This window comes from Anolis carolinensis, chromosome 1 (genome assembly GCF_035594765.1).
Source record: "Anolis carolinensis isolate JA03-04 chromosome 1, rAnoCar3.1.pri, whole genome shotgun sequence".
In the NCBI taxonomy this organism is placed as follows: Eukaryota; Metazoa; Chordata; class Lepidosauria; order Squamata; family Dactyloidae; genus Anolis; species Anolis carolinensis.
Window position 1 is genome coordinate 132,650,851 of NC_085841.1, and position 14,116 is coordinate 132,664,966.

Here is a 14,116-nt window from a genome sequence, read left to right on the forward strand (position 1 = left end):
GGAACTTTAGGGGATTCTCCAGCCCTCATTTTTTAGCTATCCTGATCAAGCTTGCTACAGTGGTAGAACACATTTACCACTGTTAAATCACCAAATTTCCGAATGTTTCCATCATCTTCTGATTTTTGGTGAATTTTCATAGCTTTTATAAACAATGTTTTTAATAATTACAGAAAACTGTTCCTGGTTTGAAAGTCTTATTTCCTGTTTCATTGGGTTGTTTTTACTTTGAAAGTCATTGTTCTACTTCAGAAACTTTGTTTTTGTGGCTTATACTGTTAAATTGGTGGACAGGACACTCAGCAAACCATAATGTGCTATTTATAGGATGATGTCCCTTGTGCAAAGACAAAGTAATAAGGTTTTGCCATGTTTTTGTGACAGAAACAACTAGAAAATTACATTTATCAACCAGGAACAGTACATCACCAGCAGAGAGGGTTTTTGGAAATGATGGGACACACAGTGCTTTGAGGCGGCTTAGGCCAAACAAACAAACAAACAAACAAACCCAAAAGGCAGAGAGGGCTTGAACCCAGAGAAGGACTCAGCTATGTAACGTCACTGGGCTCCCCAGACTAAAGGGAGTACAGCAGAGAGGGTTTTTGGACATGATGGGACACACAGTACTTTGAGCAGGACAAAGGCGTCAGATTTTTAAAACCAAACAACCTCTTTCCCCTCCCCAAAATTTCCAACCCCCCCCCCCACTTTTGTCTCAAAAAATAAGCTTCTTCTTGCTCCTTGATTTTAGAAGAAAATGCATCAGATTTTTAAAATATCCCCTTTCCCCTCCTCAAACTACCCCCACCTTTTTCTCAAAAAATAAATGCTTCTTCTTTTACTCCTTTATTTTAGATTTTTAAAACAAAAAACAACAACCTCTTTCCCACACCACCCCTCAAAATGCCTTCTCTTCTTGGTAAAGAGTCAACTCCTTTTTTTCAATGGCTGCCCCAGTGCCTCTAGGTCCCCCTCCAACAACAACAGGCCAGGCAGGCAGGCACAGGCAGCAAAAGACCAACCACCCTCCTCGCTCCAACTTCCAAGCCAGAATGAGCCTCGTGGCATGCAGCAGACGCTTTTGGGGGACATGGAAAGAGCCTCTTCGAAGATTGAGTAAATTTCAGTCAGGCGTCCCCTGGGCAGCGTTTATTGTAAGCGGCCAATCTTTCCACCCCAAAAGCATTGGATGAATGGATTATGTCTATTAATATAGAAGGTTTGTCACTTGCTAAGGAAGAACTATTAGCCAAAATGTCTGAGGACATTTCGTGTGACATCCTATGTATACAGGAAACACACAGAGACATCACAATGAGAAGACCAAAAATTCTTGGAATGCAACTGGCAGTGGAACGACCTCACAGACAATATGGCAGTGCCATTTTTGTATGATCTGGTGTAGCAATCTCTGCAACTTCCCTCACAGAAGTGAACAATATTGAAATCTTATCTGTGGAACTTGATAGTTGCATTGTATCATCACTCTATAAACCACCTGGGGTTGATTTCTATTTTACGCCCCCAACCAATTGCCACAATCATGAAGCCCATTTTGTTGTGGGAGATTTCAATAGCCATAGCTGTGTCTGGGGCTATGACGAAGATGATAGAAATGGCGAGGCAGTTCTAACGTGGGCTGACAACAGTAGAATGAACCTCCTCCATGATAGCAAATTACCACCATCTTTTAATAGCGGCCGATGGAAGCGTGGTTATAACCCTGATCTGATTTTTGTAAAGGAAAGCATAATGCACCAATGCATCAAAAGGGTATTAAACCCGATACCTAACACACAACACAGACCAATATGCTGCGTAGCATATGCAGCTGTAAGACCAAAAGGTGTCCCATTCTGCAGAAGATATAACTTCAATAAAGCTAACTGGACAAAGTTTACAGAGACCTTGGAAGCTGCTATTTCTGATATAGAACCTTCTACAGAAAATTATGACCTGTTTGTAGAAGCTGTGAAAAGATCCTCAAGGCTCTCAATCCCTAGAGGCTGTCGCACAAGCTTCCTACCAGGCCTAAACGAAGAATCGCTAAATCAGCTACAGGAATATCTCAGACTATTTCAAGAGAATCCATACAGTGATGGGACTACAGCAGCAGGCCAAAAACTATCTACAGCCATAGCTAATGCTAAGAAAGATCGTTGGATAGAGCTGCTTGAGAACCTTGACATGGCCAAGAGTAGCCGAAAAGCCTGGCAACTGCTGAGACGCCTGGATAGTGACCCTCTGGTCAACCATGGACACGCAAACGTGACACCAGACCAGATAGCTCACCAGCTAATTCAGAATGGGAAAACCAACTGCAGCAGAATAAAGATGAAAATCAACAGGGTGCCAGAACTTGAAACCCACCAGTTGTCTTCTCTTCTAAACCTGAAAGAACTCAGAGAAGCCATCAAGCAATGTAAGACTGGTAAAGCACCTGGCCTAGATGACCTGATGATGGAGCAAATCAAACACTTGGGCCCCAAAGCTGAAAACTGGCTTTTGAAATTCTACAATCAATGCTTGGCACACAAACAGATTCCCAGAGCATGGAGGAAAACTAAGATCATTGCCATTTTAAAACCTGGTAAAGATGCCTCCAATGCCAGGAACTACCGACCAATCTCCCTCTTATGTCATCTATATAAAGTCTATGAGACGATGCTATTAAATCGACTAGGACCTGTTATCGAACCCAAGCTTATTGCACAACAAGCAGGTTTCAGACCAGGGAAAAACTGTACAGGTCAAACTCTTCATCTGACTGAGCATATTGAGGAAGGCTATGAGAAAGTCTGCATTACGGGAACAGTTTTTGTGGACCTTACGGCAGCCTATGACACGGTGCAACATAGAAAAATGCTGCATAAAGTCTACCATATCACCCGGGACTTTGACTTTACAAAAAATGTCCAGACCCTCCCAGAAAACCGCAGCTTCTATGTGGAGTTTCAGGACCGGAAAAGCAGATGGAGGAGGCAAAAGAATGGTTTACCCCAAGGCAGCGTTCTTGGACCGACCTTATTTAACATCTTCACGAACGATCAGCCACTACCACCACTCACAAAGAGCTTTATATATGCTGATGACCTTGGCCTTACAACACAAGCAAAAGATTTTGAAACAGTTGAAAACCAGCTTACTAATGCCTTGAAAGATCTCTCCAGCTACTACAAAGATAACCACCTGAAGCCTAACCCTGCCAAGACACAAGTTTGTGCTTTCCATCTACGTAACCGTGAAGCCAACAGGAAACTGAAAGTTACTTGGGAAGGCCAAGAGCTCGAACACTGTTTCCATCCTAAATATCTTGGTGTCACCTTAGATCTAACACTAACATATAGGAAACACTGCATGAACACCAAGCACAAAGTAGCTGCACGCAACAACATCCTGCGGAAACTGACTGGCAGTGCATGGGGTGCAGACCCACAAGTAATAAGAACATCAGCCCTGGCCTTGTCTTTCTCAACTGCAGAGTACGCCTGTCCTGTCTGGCAAAAGTCTGCCCATGCGAAGCAAGTGGACATAGCACTAAATGAAACATGCAGAATAATCACAAGATGCCTTAAACCTACACCTGTTGATAAACTCTACAAGTTAGCTGGCATTGCCCCTCCTGACGTGCGACGGGAAGTTGCTGCTAACTGTGAGAGAAATAAGGTCGAACATTGTGAAAGCCATCCACTGCATGACTATCAGCCTCCTCCCACCAGACTGAAATCAAGGAAGGGCTTCATGAGAACCACCACTCCTCTTGATGTTCCTCCAGCAGCAGCAAGGGTGTCCCTCTGGGCAGCTAAACCTGGCAATTTCAACTGGATGGCCCCCCCATGAGGGGGGCAACTTGGAAGTCCCTGAACAGACTCAGAAGCGGAGTGGGCAGATCTAAAGACAACTTGGCGAGGTGGCACTATCTGGAGGAATCCTCCACCTTGTGTGACTGTGGAGCAGAACAAACAACTCCGCATATGTATGCTTGCCCACAATGTCCTACCTCATGTACAGAGGAGGAGTTGCTTAAAGCTACGGACAATGCAGTTGCTGTTGCCCGCTTTTGGTCTAAAACTATTTAGTTGTTTTGTGATTTCCTCTATTTTTTTTCATCATTTTTAAAATGTATTTGTTATGCAATGCTTTTGACACGAAATAAAAGCAGATACTTTTAAAGGAGGAGGTCCAACCCCTCCCCTTAAATGAACGTCCACATCAATTGGGCAGGGAGGCAAGCCAAGGCTAGGCTGCTCCTCCCTGCAAACAAATCTGGTTGCTTCAAAAACACTTTCACGTATATCCGATCTAAATTATGAGCCCATTAAATGAAAGGGATTCAACACTTTGGAATCGAGGGTTAATTCTGACACGCTAATGTGCGTTGGAACCCCGTTCGCAAATTGGAATAGATCCAAGGAATTTGCCCATGCCTAGTAAGCACTGTATTTGCATTATCATGAAAACCAAATGGCATTAAATTACAGCAGTAGAATTATGAGTGAAATTAAGGGTACATCTACAATGTAGAATTAATGTAGTTTGAGACCACTTAAACTGCCATGGCTCAATTCTATGGACTCATGGGAGTTGTAGCTTGGTTCCTGCACTCTTTGGCAGAGAACTCTGAAGACCTTATAAAACTACAACTCCCATGATTCCATACCATTGAGCCAGGGCAATTAAAGTGGTATCAAACTGCCTTCATTCTACAGTGTAGGTACACCTGGAATCTCTAGATGGCAGAGGACCAAAGCTTCAGGAATGTGGCTATTTTGCTTGAACAAATGATGTCAATATAGGAATGCAGCATGTGTGTGTGCGCTTGTCATACCAAGAGTCTGGCAAGGGAAAGGGATTCCAGATGCCTTGACTTTGCCTGAAGAAGATAAGTAATTAAGTCTGAATAAGAGTTGGGACGCATTCTACCACATCTCATCATAGTTTTCCAACAGCCAGAGCTCTACAGAGCTGATGACTTCAGTAGTCAAAAGAGGGTAACATGCTATCCTGGAGGGACTTGCAGGAAGTTCATATCTGCTTATAAACTGAATACACTGGCCCAATCTCTTTATGTTGTATAATAAATGGATTGAATATTGCCATAGTGGAGGTGCAGATTGCAAGTCCCATAGCCCCTCACCATTGGCTATGTTGGCTAGGGCTAATGGGAACTGTAGGCAAACCATTCCTTGAGGACCACTGTTGCCCACACATGACACATTGAGATTTTGAATTTCTAAAATTAGATTTGAAGTGAATTGGACCTGGTGAAATGACAAACAATGACCATGAAAATGAAAAAATGCAATGTGTTCCAATACATAATGAAAACAATCTACATCTTAATTGCATAATTAAAGCTGTTCTTCTGGTAACAAATAGATAATTATCTTTTAATGACCCTATAAATCTAGCCTAATTTAACTGCTATTAATAACTCACTTGAATTTATAGAGCCCATTACAAAGTCCTTTATTTTCTTTTTGTTTTCCAAGAGAAATGATCAAATGTTCTTTTTTAAAAAGTATGATCAGAAGAAAGAAAGAAAGAAAGAAAGAAAGAAAAGAAAAGAAAGAAAGAAAGAAAGAAAGAAAGAAAGAAAGAAAGAAAGAAAGAAATTTAATTATTGGGTTGCTGTGAGATTTTTGGGCTGTATGGCTATGTTCCAGTCTGAAAAAACTCACAGCAAGCCAGTTATGCTGGCCATGAAAGCCTTTGACAATTTTAATTATTGCTTGGATTTAGCAGTTGCTTTCCATCAGCAATTGTGGGCTTACTATTAGATTAGATGTGGGATTCATTGTAACATGATATAGCGATGGCCACGAGCTTACATGCATCAGTCAACCATATCCATGGAAGATAAATGTGGATTTCCCACATGTTGATACAGAATGTATATATGTGTGCGCACATGTGCATGTGCCATATTGGATGATCTATACAAAAACATCTAATTTTGTATTAAATGATGTCATATGTTGTGTTATTTGTTGTTGTTCCCATTTTGACTCAAAGAGAGAGGCTGGGAAATTCTTCTTGTGGTTATTGTTGCCTTTGAGTGTGTTATAAATAGGACAGTGTGCCATGTTCACATTGTCACCGGGTGGACAAGAATAGACTTCAGATATGTTCATGAATGTGCAACTAATACGTTTCTGTAAAGTATGTTTCCTGGACTGTGGTAACAGAATAATGGACTGAGTTCAGATGTAATATGATATAGTTGTGTTAACCACAGTTAAGTACAGACATCTAGATATAAGGAATCAAAGCATGTTTTGGAATTACTTTTCTACTTAGATTTCCAGATGTCTTCATACATCTGGAGGACCATGTTTTCTCTCCATCCCAATTTATGGTCAGGTCATAGTTTAACAAGCCAAGGCAAAACAAAACAATGGATAGTGTTTATATTATCTTCAGAGCCGGCCCTAGGTAATTTTCAAGTGTAAGCGAACAGTATTTTGCCCCCCCCCCGCCCACAAATCAATCACTGAAAAATAAAAAGTAGAAGGTAGAGATGAATAGAATAAAGATTTACCTTACAAACCAGAAGTGTATTTACATCATTATATTAATATAGTTACATTACATGAAAAGAAGTTATGACTCAGAACAGGCACACTTTTTAAGTTATTAAAAAAACAACAAAACCCTTCTAGACTACACGTTAAAAATTTAAAGATGAAAGCAAAACAAAGCTAAGATCAACTGATCTCCACTGTCAGTCAGAAAAAAATGTATACCAGTTTAAGCTGATACTACTGCATCCCATTAATAATATTCTGTTGAGATTTTTAAGAGAATGAAGAGTGATAAACTCTTCAATCTTAGCAGAAACAAATGATTTCTAGCATCTGAAGCCTGACAAAGTTATTATGGGATATAATTCCATACAGCAGAATATATACTTCAGTGCTACTCAAAGTAGTGGTCTGTGGTCTAGCTTCCAAGAAAGAAAGTGAATACAGTAACAAGATGCAAAGGAAACTTGTTGCACCTTTGAGCCTGAAAGAAAGAAGTTGTATCATACACTTTCACAAACATAGTCTATTTCCTTAAGTGCATAGTTTTTGAATTCTACAATAATAATAATAATATGGTTCCTGGCATACTGGAGGAAAAACCTGTATGTCAATTAACATCAGATAGTTTCAAGAATTACTGGTCTCTTTCATAAGAGGCATCACAACCTGATCTGCATTTCTATACATAATGAGACAGGTATGGCATGCCTATTCATATGATGTATTTTCTACAGCTACCAAATCACGATGAAGTAAAATGTGGCCCAAACGTTTTAAAACTAGCAAAGTTGTTATGGCATAAAGTGTCACAAGAATAGTATCAGTTTAAAGATCTCTTCAAGATCCTTACTGGAAAGCCAAGAAGCACTGGTTAATACAGTTCAAAGAGCACTCAAAGAGGTCTTCTTTGTTCTGATCTAAATCTGATATAAACTTGCCTGAATGAGCAGAAAGTGATAAATATCAGGAATGTGTTGTTGAAGCTTTCATGGCCGGAATCACTGGGTTGCTGTGAATTTTCTGGACTGTATGGACATGTTCCAGAAGCATTCACTCCTGTCGTTTCACCCACATCTATGGCAGGCATCCCCAAAAGGTTGTGAGGTTTGTTGGAAACTAGGCAAGTGGGGTTTATATACCTGTGGAATGTCCATAGTGGGAGAAAGAACTCTTGTCTGTTTGAAGCAGGTGTAAATGTTGCAATTGGTCAGCTTGATCAGCACTGAATAGCCTTGCAGCTTCAAAGCTTGGCTGCTTCCTGACTGAGGGAGGTGTTAGCTAGCCCTGATTGTTTCATGTCTGGAATTCCACAGTCTTCTGATTGTTGTTCTTTATTTACTCTCCTGATTTTTAGAGTTTTTTTAAAATAGTGGTAGCTAGATTTTCATGCAGCAGCATTTATAGAGACGCCAGGAACAAAGTGGCAAACCCACACCCACCCACTCATTCTCCCCGTAAATAGTTTTTCCTAGGCACACCCTTAAGAGAGCTGCTCCTAACATCCCTTTCCCAACTATGGTTTCAAGTACAAGGTAACTGGCCAAGGGGCAGAGTCCTCTTTTTTGAGTACAGTTAGTTCTCTGTACCCACGGATTCCACCATCCACGGTTTGATTTTGACATTTTATACAGGATGGGTCAAAAGCAGGTATGGGCAAAGCTGGGCCCTTCCTTCAGGTGTTTTGGACTTCAACTCCCACCATTTCTAACAGCCTCAGGCCCTTTCCTTTCCCCCCTCAGCCGCTTAAGCTGAGTTGAAGTCCAAAACACCTGAAGGGAGGGCCCCACTTTGCCCATGCCTGCTGTAGAAGGAAAGAGGGGGGGGGAGGCGAGGTCGAGGCGCGCGCCCACTCTTCATCCCAGGCACCATCCCAGATGCTTTGCTTGTGCCTCCCCCCACTCCTTTCCTTTCCTTCTCTTTGCCGGCAACTAACTCTGTGGTGCCTCCTTAAATCTCTACTGTTAAAATGTGGGTGAGTGTTTCAAGTCAAAGAGCGCTCAAATGTTTTTCCTTTTCAAAAAAACTGCTGAGGGTTAGAAATTGGTGATGGGAGGGGAAAGCAGGGAGCGATTGAGAGGAGGAAAGAGGGAAAAGAGAGCCATGGCGGCTGGGAAAGCAACCCAGGAATGGACATGAGAGAAGGAAGGACCAGAAGCAAGTACTGTCTGGACTTGCATGTTATTTTTCCCAGCAGTGGGGAGAGGAGAAAAGCAGTTGCCGTTGTTGCCTCCAGGGTGCATTTCTATTGCAGCACTAATGCAGTTTGACACTGCTATGGAACTAAAGGGAGGAGCAGTTAGGAAGGGGCACCAGCTCAAGGGACAGAAAAGGCTCAAGGACGGGTCAAACGACAGCTGAGGGGGGAAAAGGAAAGGGGCCTGAGGCAGTTAGGAATGGTGGGGGTTGGAGTCCAAAACACCTGGAGGGCTGAAGTTTGCTCATGCCTGGTGTAGAAGCACCATTACCTTCACGGAGGTGAGGTTCAAGGTGTGGAGGAGCTGTGGGGTGTGGATCCAGAGCTTGCTCTCCTCCTTGGATCCTCCTGCAGGAAGTAGGAGGTACAGGGCCTTGGTGGCGTGAATGGGGCGGGCGGGAGGCACACCAGGGTCGAGGGCAATGCCGCTCAGGGAGGTCCCTGCAGGACACGTCCCAGGAAAAGCAGGAAGGTTAGCCTGGGCAGCCACACCTCGATGCGGGCCGGATTCCCCTGGATGGTGCTCAGGAGCGGGTTGGGAATGCTGCACTGGCTGCTGAGGCTGCTCCTTGCGCAGACCTCCTTGAAGGAGAGCCCCATCTCACTCCACAGCCCCCACACCACCACGTCCAGCGCCAGCAGCTCCACAAAGGCTTCATGGGTGAGAATGGAGCCCTTTCCCATGGTAAACAACAGCTGTTGCATGTCGAATGGGAGGGGGAGGTGGCTGGAGCTCTCAGCTGAAGCAGAGGCACCTCAACTGCGCCCTCTAGAGGATGGCGCTTTCAGCAACTGCATAGCTGAGGTAACGCTTGAACCGCCCCTGATTATCTCCTATCTCCTTACAATGATATGAAGGGATGAAATAATAAAAAGAGAACATGAATCTCAGTTTGGGATTGCCCCACCACCCCACCATGGAGGCTGGTGAATTGGAATTCATCAATGTGATGAGGTCCATGAGAGAGCATGGGGGCTGATGGGGGAAGAAGAGGCAAAAAAATGCTTGTACATGCTCCCATTGGCCTTTGTGGTCACATATCTAATTTAACTGAATGCCTGCAGAATCCTTTATCCAAAGTCTATTTATGTTTTTGTGTTATAAGATGGTAAGATTAGTTACAGTCATTTTTTTGTTAAATCATATCAATATAAACATTTCTAAATGTTTGTGAGTATGTAAGAAAATATAGCTGTTGTATTTTATAGAGGCTACTTTAAATTTGTTGTACCACTAGGTGATAGTATAATAATATGCAACAATTGAAAACATCAGCAGGGGCATATAATTTAGCATTTGATGTCCTCCAAATGGGGCAGGCAGTTAAAAGAACATGATTAGTACAAACCATGAAAATGAGATCAGCAACAGGACTCTGGAATAGACCTGCAGGGAAGTGACGTTTGTTCCAATGAAGTTGCCGGGGGGGGGGGGGGGGGATATATTAGTCAAGATGGTTATGGATATATCTTTGCCACCTCAGTGTTTGCGCTATATGAGAATTCAGATTTAAAAGGCATGGGACATAAATTTTAGCTTTCATGCGTGAAGACATTTGGATTGATCTACTGGGTTTGCACAATTCACAATTAGCTTCTTTGGTTTAAGGGCTGAGATTTTTTGTTGTATCCAGTTTGAGTTTATAAAAATATACACATCATTCACACTGTAAACATGTCAGAGGGAAATATAATGTCTTCAAGTATGTTTTTAGGCATGTAAGAAGTGAATTATTTCTTTTTCCTGGATGCTAGATGCTGTTGAATGCATGGGTGTTTGGGCACAGCAACTTCTCAGAATGCCTTTAATCTTGGTAAGATCTGATTTAGAGCCTGACAATTCTGAGAAGCTGCCCTATCCTTCTTAGTTGGTTCATGCATCTTAAAAAGGCACTGTAGTTGGGGCAGGTCCCTTTGCCTAGTGCCTGACGAGGGCAGCCTTGGGGTGCTAGGAAACTCTGACACGGGATATCTAAATGCCAAACAACTCACCAAATGTAATTTGGCTCATTATAGAAATGAGTATAAAAGTATAAAAAGATGGATAACATTTTGAGGGATAACAATCTTACACAATCAGTAAATGAGAACAACTGCACCACAGTGCTGAAAAATACTGAGTAAAATAACTATTTTATATTGTGATCATAAAAAATAAAGCTTATTATTAGGTGTCTTCATGCCAGCTCTGACTAAGAGATATCCTTTCATTGTTTTTTTTAATTTATTTATTTTAGCAAGGTCTATCTAGAAATGATTTGCCATTATCTTCCTTTTAAGCTAAGGCAATAAGACTAATGAACTCATCACATAACAGTTTCACCTCAGTTGAAGGATGGAACCCACCAGATCCCATCAGATGATATAGATCTACTTCCAGGGCCTCCCTCCCTGAAATTAGGTGAAACTGTCAAGAGGGAGCAGCAAGAACATGGGATGTTCTCATTGAGAAGAACGGGTGGAAAGCCAGGCAGAAATGCTTCCCCCCACGGGATGAGGTAAGGGGTGATGCGGAGCATGGGGCAATGGGTACCCCATGCCCTCACCTGATTCACCACAATCCATAGTAAATCCCTCCACTATCACCCGGCCCACTATCACCCGGCTTATTGACCTCAATGTGATGAGGTCTTTACTATTACCACAATTTTGACTTCCCCTCATTTTACTGTGCATCAGCTGAATAGGGCGAAGGAAGTCAATTCTACTAGTTATAGGATCAACAACATTTCTGTCCATGTTGGGTCAGAAGACATAGTAGATAAGAGATCTTGGCCATTCTTATCATTCATTTCTCCATTCTGACTAGTGTACATTTGGTTATCATCTCTAAAACTGAACAAAATGCTTAAAGTAATTATTACAATATATATTTCTGAAATATTAACTGCTATTAAAAATGGAAATCAGAACTATTACTGAGCTTTTTGTCCTTAAAATAGGTATGATACCCAACTGCTTTTTCCTCTCCCATGAATGGAAGGTATTCCTCATTGAAATGAGAAAGCAAGCAATTTTGTTTGCTTTCTCCCTTGCTTGCATCCCCCTTCTCTCACAAATAAGCTTTGGTCTATGGGACCCTTTGAAACCATGTTCCAATGAATACAAGGAGAAAGTCACAAAGATATACTCCACTTTCCTACTCCATAGATGAATGTGTTTTCTATGAGCAATACCTTACAATATAATGTTACGGTTTTGTTTATTATATATGCCAATAGTATTCACTTTCAGAGCTTCAGAGATAGTCACATAGCAGGATACCACTCCCCCCCCCCCCCCACACACACACATAGTCTGAGCAGTTCACACTTTTCCTAGCTTCACTAACATTCTTGTACAGTTTTAATATTGAACATATTCAGAATGCTTTATAAAACCAATTATAGTTATGGAAACTCTAAGTGTTTGTGCCATGTACCTTATATTACTTACCCCTGTTCTCTGTACATCTAAAAAAATTGCTTTTTGAAAGGATTTTTCCCATACGGCTAGCTCACTTCCCAACTCAACGTTGAAATAATGACTCTTGCAATGTCCAACCACAACACTGAAACAATATGGCCTCTGGTCTTCAAGTTCATAGTCTTGATGGATACCTAAATATAAGTTTGCTTGTAGCCAGCAATCATCATTAAGCCAGAGCTGAAAGATAGAGTTCAACAAAAATTGATCAGAATGTTATCAGAAATTGATATCCTTCATACCGATAGTTGCTTTTCCCTCTTACCAATATAATTGTTAAGCAGACTGCCATGTGCATCACTAAATTTTAGATTATGCTTTTAAAAATATTTAATTGCTTTAACTGGGAAACCAGTGGATGAAAACAAATAATTGACAAGTACGTAAAACCGCTTGTGGAGTGCTGCAATGTTAAAATGTATTTTGGACTAATTAATACATATGTTGGTTTGTTTGTTGAATGTCTCCCCATTTTTTTTATCAAAGAGCTCAAGGTAGCATATATGAATCTACCTTTATTTTATCTTCACAGCAAGCCTGTGATATTAGCTAGATTGAGAGATATGTGACAAGATATGGAAGACATGGAAAAAATCAATAAATGATTACAGCAGCTAGATTGCAAATTGGTAAGCAATAATCTTTTTGAGAAGTTATTATTAGAGTAGGAAGAATAATAGGTGTTAATAAATATGTAAAACATTTATGTCATGTAACTAGAGGAAGTAAGATAAGTGATCAATTATAATCATGAATTGGATAGTTGGAGGTCATTGTTGTTATTTTAGTTTTTGGTAGAGTAGCTTCGTTATTTCTAATTGTAGCTTGCTTTGCCTCCCCCCCCCCCCCATTTTATCACATAATTTATGTTTATGCAATTTCTCTTTATACATTGAATTTCTCTTTATACAATTTCTCTTTATACATTTATGCAATTTCTCTTTATACTCAGCGAATTAAACCGCTGAGCTGCTGAATTTGCAGAGCAAAAGGTTGGAGGTTCAAATCCAGGGAGCGGCGTGAGTTCCTGCTGTTAGCTCCAGCTTCTGTCAACCTAGCAGTTCGAAAACATGCAAATGTGAGTATATCAACCAGAGGGAAGGTAATGGTGCTCCATTGTCTATGGACAATGCCAGCTCTTCGGCTTAGAAATAGAGATGAGCACCAACCCCAGAGTCAGTCATGACTACACTTAATGTCAGGGGAAAACCTTTACCTTTACTATGTTGTTTTATATTAGATGCATTTGTGGATAACAAAAATATTTTTATAAACAAAAGAGTGACTGATACAGAGTCACCAGTGGACATCGTGTCCAAGTGGAGTCTTGAATCTTCAGGTCTCTATCTTGAACTGTAATCCCCATATGATCATACTGTGTTAGAAGGTAATTATTTTGTGTGTTGGTAGGATAGCTAAATTAGAAAGAATTCTGATGTAATAAACTATTTTGTTGGCTCTTCTGTGCTAATGTATATATATTCTTTCCCTTTTGGTCAGCTTTAAAAGGAGAGGTGGCAGCAGTGATCTGCCTCTATTCCCTCATAGCTTCTTTTCATTTCTGCCACAGAACAACTTTTCTAGTGTATGTTGTTGAGCCATCACTGATGTAGCTACCACATGCTAAGATTAATATGAGCACAGCATCTGCACCAGCACCTTTCATACTGTTCAGATGCTGATTGAATGAAAAATCTTTGCTGACCTTGCTGTCATTTATTCACACCTATGGCCCTTTAATCTAAAAACAACCCTGTTGGTCTACATGCCAGCAGCCATATGCTACGATGGAAATGCCTTCGGGTGGAAGCAACTTTCTGGTAGGTAACCTGCAACTGAAAGGCACATTCTGCTTATTTACTATTGACACATTCCATTTATATTAATAGGTAAATTTTCTCAGAAATTTCACTTCACAGGGATATCA

The 14,116-nt window shown here is 41.2% G+C and overlaps 1 protein-coding gene across 8 annotated transcripts in view; it reads right to left on the bottom strand.

Annotated features, from left to right (window-relative positions):
* sntg2 (syntrophin gamma 2) overlaps window positions 1–14,116 on the bottom strand; it is a 245,000-nt gene that overhangs the window by 18,502 nt on the left and 212,382 nt on the right. For all 8 annotated transcript variants that reach the window (XM_062982648.1, XM_062982642.1, XM_062982657.1 and 5 more), the window contains one exon: window positions 12,160–12,369. In XM_062982648.1, coding sequence (XP_062838718.1) covers window positions 12,160–12,369 — 210 coding nt within the window. The remainder of the gene's footprint in view (window positions 1–12,159; window positions 12,370–14,116) is intronic.